Source organism: Mastomys coucha, chromosome X (genome assembly GCF_008632895.1).
Source record: "Mastomys coucha isolate ucsf_1 chromosome X, UCSF_Mcou_1, whole genome shotgun sequence".
NCBI classification, from domain to species: Eukaryota; Metazoa; Chordata; class Mammalia; order Rodentia; family Muridae; genus Mastomys; species Mastomys coucha.
Window position 1 is genome coordinate 157,853,985 of NC_045030.1, and position 8,479 is coordinate 157,862,463.

Below are 8,479 nucleotides of genomic sequence, written 5' to 3' on the forward strand. Positions count from 1 at the left end.
CCTCTACATCTGTGTCAGTCAGATACTGTCAGAGCCTCTCAGGAGATAGCTATATTTAGGCTGGCTTTAAATTGAGTGACATCATTAAAGTGTTAAAGAGCCAGTTTATGCTACAATTACTTGTATGCTTCTCTATTGGCATCTGAAATTACATGATTTAGTAGCAGGTCTGCTCTTAATTGTATGTGACAACTAGCATAAACTCTATTCTGAGATATGTACTGCACTGTAACATGGCAGAAAAATATCTGTGACTTCTTTTGGAGACAGAGTTATCAGCAGAACAAATAATGCTGTGGTTTGTTGGCTACAGTTAATGACTGAAGAAAAGCTACATGGCAGCTAAGTGCTGGAGAAAGCACATGTGTGATCTGTCTCCCACCCAAGGCCACACTTAGTCTCAGTTCTAGCTGCAGAATTCTTACTCCAGGATAAGAATTCTTGTTCTGCCCAAATCCTCTTTCATGTTTTTCAGCAACAGTGTTGTGATAAGAGTGTGTAAAAAGAGAAAGAGCTATAAGAATATGTTCTATGTGGATGTGGGGGAAGGTAGGGGTGCCTCGGCAAGCCCATGCCAAGGCATCCATCCCTTTCTCCTGTGAGACCAGCCACACGATGGTATAGTATAGAATAAATAGAGTTTATTCAGGGCATGGGGAGGGGAGTTAAGAGGGTAGCAGAGGCAGAGAAAGGGAGAAAGAAAGAGAGAATAGAGAAGTAGAGGCCAGCCATGAGCACGTGAAGAAAGGTCAGAAGGGGATGGGGAGAGAGGGGGAGCAAGGGGCAAGGGGCAAGCGAGAGACAAGAGAGGCAAGAGAGCAAGAGGGGGGGCAAGCAGCCTCTTTTATAGTGGGCTGGGCCTACCTGGCTATTGTGGGGGTGGAGTCCAGACAGAATACCAACAAACAGTGTAAGCCATATGCCCTCTATGGAATATATCCCCTATCTCCAAAATATAGGCTGGAAGATAACTTTTCTAGAAAACATGGCTGTTAGAATGCTAATCAATATCCCCCAAATTTACAAATTGTGATTCTTTCTCTATAATAATTTGTCAAGTTATTGTTTCATTTAATCACTTTCTTAATACTTTTTAGGTTTTAGCTTGAGGCCTCTCTCTCTGTCTCTCTTTGTCTCTGTCTCTGTCTTTGTCTCTGTCTCTCTCTCTCTCTGTCTCTGTATTTGAGGTATACAGACATAGTACATGCACCTGTGCATATGTGGAGGTCAGAAGATCTGTCCTATCACTCTCTACCTAATTCCTTTCAGACTCGGTCATTTACTGAACCTGGAGCAAAGATGGTGGCCAACAAAACCCAATGATCCTCCTGTCTGCTCCCCACAGTGCTAAGGTTACAACCATGCACAGCCATGCCAGCTGTTTATATGAATCATAGGGATTTGACCTCAAGTCCTCATGCTTGTGCAGGAAGTGCTCTTATGCTCAGAGTCATCTGAGCCCTCTCTCTAACTCTTTGATGCTGGATCTTGGATCGTCGCTCTGTTATCTGTTCATACACCTGTTTGGTTTTTATACCCAGCTGGAAGGTATAGACCCTTTGCTGCAGCTTTCTGTGTCTATTCTAGCACACTTGGACCTTTCCGTTGTCCAGCTCCCTCTTGCAGAACTGCTGCTGCTCTCCTTGGGTCACCACATACTTGTGCTGAGGACAATCAGACTTAGATTCTTTCTCAACTCCCTCCCACCCTTCTTCCCTCTCTTCCAACCTATCTTTCTCTTTTCACTCCTATCCACACTGTAATCCACGTTCACTTTAATCCATTACAGAGAGCTCCCAACAGGTATGCCTAAGTTTAGGCCCACCCTCCTATTCCTTTTATGCTCTGCTTCTATAATTACTTTTTCAAGACACAGATCTGATCATTTCTCTTCTCTCTCTATTTCTCTGTCTTTGACTCTCTCTGTGAGTGTTTATGTGTGTGTTCATGTGTGTTCATGTGTGTGAGTATGTGTGTATATGTTTGTGAATGTATGTGTATGTTTGTGTATGTGATTGTGTGTGAGTGTGAGTGTATGTGTGAATGTGTGTATGTTTGTGTATGTGCATGTGAATGTATGTGAGTGTATGTGTTTGTGTATGTGCATGTGAATGTGAGTGTGTGTGTTTGTTTATGTGCATGTGAATGTGTGTGAGTGTGTGCGTATACATGTGAGTGTGTGCGTATATGTGTATGTGAATATGTGTGAGTGTGTGTATATGTTTGTGTATGTGCATGTGAATGTGTGTGTACAAATATGTGTGTGTGAGTATCTCTGTGTGTGTGAGAGAGAGAGAAAGAGAGAGAAAGAGAGAGAGAGAGAGAGAAAGAGAGAGAGAGAGAGAGAGAGAGAGAGAGAGAGAGAGAGAGGCTCACTCACTCCCTTTGTATGGATAAGGATGATTTTAAAGAATTTCCTTGATTCACTTTCATCCTTTCCAGTAACTGTTAAAGTTGTGACAGAAGGTTCACAGGTTCCTTAGAAATTCTCAGCCACTCCCTTCGACTGACTCTCTATCCTCTTGTCCACAATACCCTCTTCCAAGTGCTGTTTCTTGAAGGTCTGTCTTACCTTGTGCAGCTCTGTTAAAGTCTTACTTCCTCCAGAACAAATGCCTGGGGTGCTTCAACCTGAACAAGCCCCCAAAATTCCTGTTCCCAATGAGTTTTTTTGTTATCTTTAAGTATGAGCTAGCTTTATTTCATCTGTAAGCCTTAGAAGGGAAGGAATGCTAGCCTAAAGATACACACCCTGCAGAGTGCTTAGAAGGCACCCACCCTGCAGAGTGTTTAGGAGCAGACCTTGTGCAGTATTCTATAAGTTGCTATCCAACTCATCTAGTTTTCCATTGAATTCTTCTCTGATGATTGCATGTGCTTATGTTTGGTTGGTCCCAAGAACATTTTGAATTATTTAGATGCAAGGAATGTGATTTGCACGTTTTTGCATTTTTCTCTAGTACTTGAAAGTTGGAGATGCTCAGTAATTTCTTGTTGAGATGAATTATCGATAACATTTGATTTTATTTCTAGCTCTGCTTCTTATGAGGCTTGTATTTTATACAAGAGAACATTCTTATGAGCTTGCAATTTCAAGGGCTTTTAAAAGTCAGTCATGTAGTCATGCACTAAGAATATAATAGAAACATATTGCAGGATTCATTTTCCTGCTCTTTTCTGCACTGAAAACCAGTACAGTTTAGCCTTTAACAATAATAAGCATAAACAACCCTCAAATTCAAGGGGCTTTCCTACGTCTGCTATTTCTGAAATTAAAATGAGCATTATGGTGCTAAGTAGTTAATCAAAAGTGTGGTGATTGGATAAATATACCACAACAGTTACTGAAGTTACTGCATCATCTTTTGTTGTAGGGCCTGATGATGCTCAACAAAAGATAGAACCACATCACACTGCAGTGCTTGGAGAAGGTGACACTGTCCAGTTGGAAAATAAGGTATTTTAAACTTAATTTTCTTTCTTCATGCCTCTCTCTCTCTCTGTCTCTCTCTCTGCCTCTGTCTCTCTCTGTCTCTGTCTCTCTGTCTCTGTCTCTCTCTGTGTGTTTGTGTGTGTGTGTGTGTGTGTGTGTGTGTGTGTGTGTGTGAGAGAGAGAGAGAGAGAGAGAGAGAGAGAGAGACATGTGTAGGTGTAGGTGCTCATGCCCACATACACATGTAAATGCCAAGGGAGGATGTTAAGTCTCCTATTCTATCATTTCCCACCTTATTCCTTTGAGACTGTTGAGACAGGGCCTCTCTTTGAACCTGAAACTCACTATTGCATCTAGGCTACCTGGCCAGGGAACTCTAAGAATCTACCTGTTTCTGAACATCTGAACACCCCCCCGCCCCCGATGAAACCTAGGGGTTATAGGCATTAGTGATCGCACACATATTTTTATGTGGGTGACTGGGATTCAAATTCAGGTTCTCATGGTCTAGCATCAAGTGCTCTTACCAACTAAGACATTTTCCCAGACCCAAACATTCAATCATCTTTTTAAAGAATGTTTGAGTTTTTAAAACTCATATAATATGTTTTGATTATATCCATTCTCTTCCTTTCCAATCTTTCCACTCTCCCTCATTATTCATTCCTAGTATTCCTTCATGTACTGCCTCTGTTTTAACCCACCAAGTCCACCTATTATGCTGGCTGTATGTACAAAGGTATAGGACTGTCATCTGGAGCATCAGTATCCTCTCAGGGGTTGGATTCCTGAAGACAACTTACACTTCCTCCCCTATCAGCCATTAGGTGCCAATAGTTCCTCAGACAGGGACTTCATGATCCCTCCTCCATCCTGATGGAATTTTGTCTGGCTTAATCTTGTGTAAGTCTTGTGCACAAAGTCATAGCTCCTTTGAATTCATATGTATAGTGGCCCATTGTGTCCAGAAAATCATTTCACTATAGATGTCCACTCTCCGGATTCTTACAATCTTTCCCTCCCTTTTAATTTCCTGAACTTACACTTTTTACTGATTTCCATGAAAATGCTTAATTTGCTCATTGAGATGGAAATTTTTTCTCTTCCATGGGAAATAAATTATGCCACTGTTTTGTCAAGCCTGTTTACTAATCTCTGCTGATTACATTGGTCTATTTTAAGGTTTCTATTGGTGTATTTCAGAGTTTCTTTTCTTGCCTTTAGCAATAATGTAAAAGTCTATATTTGGATCTAAAGGCAATGCATCTTCATTTTTAAAATATTACCATCATAAAATTTATTTATTTATTTATTTATTTATTTATTTATTTTAGCATAAGTTAAACTTATCTAGCCATCCAGGAGTATAAATGCAGATCTACATGCTCAAAGACAGTCCTTTCAGAATCATCCCCATTTGGAGCTAAGAAGAGCGTGTGATGTTTTTCATAGTTCCTTTAAAGGAATCTCTGCTTTTTATGTTGTAGGGCTCTTGGGAGCGATTTTCCTAGATTTCTCAGTTCTTTTTTTGTGTCTGTTCCATTTTATTGAGCAATCGGCTCATCATTCTGTGAGCCCATTAAGGCTTTCTCATTGCTTTGTGTCACTCCCCAGTAAGAAAGATGAAGGAGACAATTGTGCACAAGTGCCTGTGTAGTTTCATTTTGAAAAGCAGGAATAGGAACTATTTCAGTGGCAGCTAAATAGAGAAGTGATCTCTTTCACTTCTAGCTCTCTGATCCTAGTATCACATAATGCAAGGGACTGGGGGAGATTTTATGTCTCTATCCAACTTACTAGTAATTCACCTCTCCTGTCTTGATGACCAGTAACACCTCTAGGAACTATAAACAGAAAAAAAAATGTCTGAAACACCAGAAAATGCATATCCCAGGGTCAATGCTCTCTGTTTCAATGTCAAACCATACAAAACTACCTACCAAAAAGTAAAATTGACATACCTCAACCCAATATAGAGAAAAGTTTTGAAATTTATTTACGGGCCAGAAGTTCCTGATATATTTAGTTTCCAATGGGGTCTAGTTATGTTTGGCAACCTCAATTCTCCCTATTACATTGCAAAGAATACTCACAGGGAAGGATGGAGAAGCCAAAATGGAAAGAAGTGATGGGGGAAGCTGCAGGTCAGAACGTAGCTGGAACAGACAAAAATAAGTATTAGCTCATTGGCAAAATGGCATCCGTGACACAGGGGCATTCTGGTTTATGCAGTTCCATCATTGTTTGTATGGCAACCATGCATCATGACAACTTCAGAATGAAAACATATATTTACAATAATAATAATTTTCATTTAAAGAGGTCATGTGTCTGTAGGAAGTCCCCTTTATATTAAAAGATAGAGGCTGTGAAGGTTCGGGTCTTGGCTTTGCTACTTGTTGGCTGTGTGGCTGTGGATATGTTTCTAAATTTCTCTGTACTTTGTTTTTGTTCATTTTTTTTTTACATTTATTATTCATCTGTGTTTATGTGTGTGGGTGTACATGTGCCAAAGCATGCATGTGGAATCCAGAGGATAACTTTCAGGCATGGTTTCTTTTCTTCCACCATGTGGTTCCCAGGTATCTATCAGACCTGGATCATCCAGCTTGGCACCAAATCCCTTTACTCAATGATCTGTTGCACTAGGCTAGGCTTCTTTGCATTTGTCTGCAAGATTGAAAGGATTGAGGCCAACTGTGTAGGATTGTTAAAATCAATCAGGATTACCTATGCTAGGGTCTGTTCCAGAGCTAGCACGGAGGTCAGTAAATGATGTCAAAAAGGCCAGATCCAGATCTATTTCTTTGTGTTTTACTGGTTCACTGTCACATCTGTTCATTTCTGTATTTATCATGGATTGTTATAGTGTGTAGGTGGAAGTCTGTTATGGCAAAGATTGCATTACCTACAAAGCCTAAAAACTCTCTGGCCTTTTATAGAGAAAGTTTGTCAGTCCTTGGTGCAGTAAATTTTAGGTACACAATAATGGGAAGTGGAAATAAAACTGCTGACAACACCTAATTTAACTGATTAACACACATGCATTGTTTAATGAGGAGTCACATCACAGGCTCAATGACACATAACAATTTTTACATCTAGCAACAGCCCTGAGGGACACTGACCAATAGGTTTCAAAGCAAGGCTATTCATTTCTGTGTGGAACTCATGTTAGCCTGAAGATTCTGATAAGAAGAAAGATGAGCTGAATTGTGGTCAAGAATGAGGAACTGATTTACACCTGACTTCCTTCTAGCTCTGCTCTGCTTGCAGTTTCAGTACATCTCACCTGCATGTCCTCCACCATACATGGCCGACCAGTAGTATAGGCCATTCCTCTAGGGTGGCCACTCTGTAGGGCAGGAGAAGAAGCAAAGAAAAGGATAGTGTACAAAGCCACACCTCCATTTTCTTTGTTCCATCTCACCATTTATTTGATTTATTTCAGGTTAACATGGGGCAGCCCATGAGAACCCAGACTTTCTTCCTCAGTGGGTAGATTACCTTATCTCATTATTTCTTTTTCTTTTTATGTGATGATGCAAACCCAAGTCTTCATGCGTGTGTGGCAAGTGCTCTAACCACTGAACAACCTCCCCACACCATACCATTAATTCTTAAGTCTGCTGTAACACCTAACAATGGCAGTGGCTTTGGTTTATACCAGGTTTAAAAGTCTTTGGGCCAGACCCTTTGACTTCATGGACAAAATCCAAGGTATGGATACTTTATAATGAATCCAAATATTTCAAACTTCTTAGAGATTGTAAACATCAAGTTATTATGGACACATGATCCTGAATTGGTACAGGTCACCCTGAAGTGCCTGTTTTAAAAGTTCGCCATGTTGGTTTGGCCTATAATTAGTGTGCTAAACTTTTCTCCTGAGTGATGATTAGAAGTACATGAGTACACTTACAAAGGCTCCATCTACACTTTGTATGCATATTGTACCAGAGTCTTAGAAGAATCGAAAGCTCATCTGTAGTAAGTGTATTGAAGTAGACAAACACTAGCTGTCATGAAAACAATGGTTGAGGACACCTATGTTCTTAAACTGTCACAGTCCATGGATGTCCCATTCAAATGATTTGATTAATAACCAGTAAAACACAGAAATGAAACAAACCACCCAATGTGAACTAAAGGCAGTGACTTGCTTTATTCTATGTAAAAGTTCATGATAAAAAGAACCACTAGAAAAAAAAAGAACCAGTAGGTTTTTAAAAAAAAAAAACTTAATAATAGTTCACTGCTTGATCTTTCCACCGAAGCCCAAAGTATAAATAGTGAAGTCTAGAAAGAACAACTGCATGCAATTAAATCATGCTGAACTTCAATTTCTTTTGGATCATTTTTTCCCAGGTAATTCATCACAGTAATAAATGCTACTGCAGGCAGGAAACATGCCTTAGTTTCACTCTCATGGGCCTGCTTTTATTGTAAGCTTTGTGGTTATAATCAATCTAACTGAGTTAGAAACTCATAATTTGGAAGTTATCGACACATTTAATGACCCCTGGGCCTTTCCTCTGGGCTTTGATCATGTATTCTTCGTCCCAATGAAACTCAACATATTTCCTAGCAGTAAGTTATGGCGTATCAAAAGCAATTTACCTATTTTTGTTTTATTTAGTTAAAGTGCCATGATGCACTTGAGGAGGTCAAAGGACAAATCTTAAGTTTGTTTCTACCATGTGGGTGTCAGGAATACAAGTTGGGTGGTCAATACCTTTACTTGCTGATGATCTTGCTGGCCCTGAAGGCAAGCTTTGAAAGTTAGTATTTAAGTCAGATGAAAAAGACTTAGCTAGGAATGAGGAAGACACACCAAAACAAAAGGCATGAGCTGCAATTTTAAAGGCCCTGCTTCAGAGTTGGAGTTGTTCTACATGAAATAGTCATCTGAGTCTCTAGGACCATGTATGAGGATGCTGAAAATAAGTATCCATAAAGGCATTGGCATAGAGGCACCTAAGGACTTGTCTGTCTTAGGCTCATCTTTCAGCCTCTTTGCTTTTACATGGCTTCTATCATTAGTTT

The 8,479-nt window shown here is 39.9% G+C and overlaps 1 protein-coding gene across 1 annotated transcript in view; it reads left to right on the plus strand.

Moving 5' to 3' along the window:
* Pir (pirin) overlaps window positions 1–8,479 on the plus strand; it is a 95,425-nt gene that overhangs the window by 77,931 nt on the left and 9,015 nt on the right. The window contains exon 8 of the mRNA XM_031370894.1: window positions 3,375–3,457. Within this exon, the coding sequence (XP_031226754.1) occupies window positions 3,375–3,457 (83 nt within the window). The remainder of the gene's footprint in view (window positions 1–3,374; window positions 3,458–8,479) is intronic.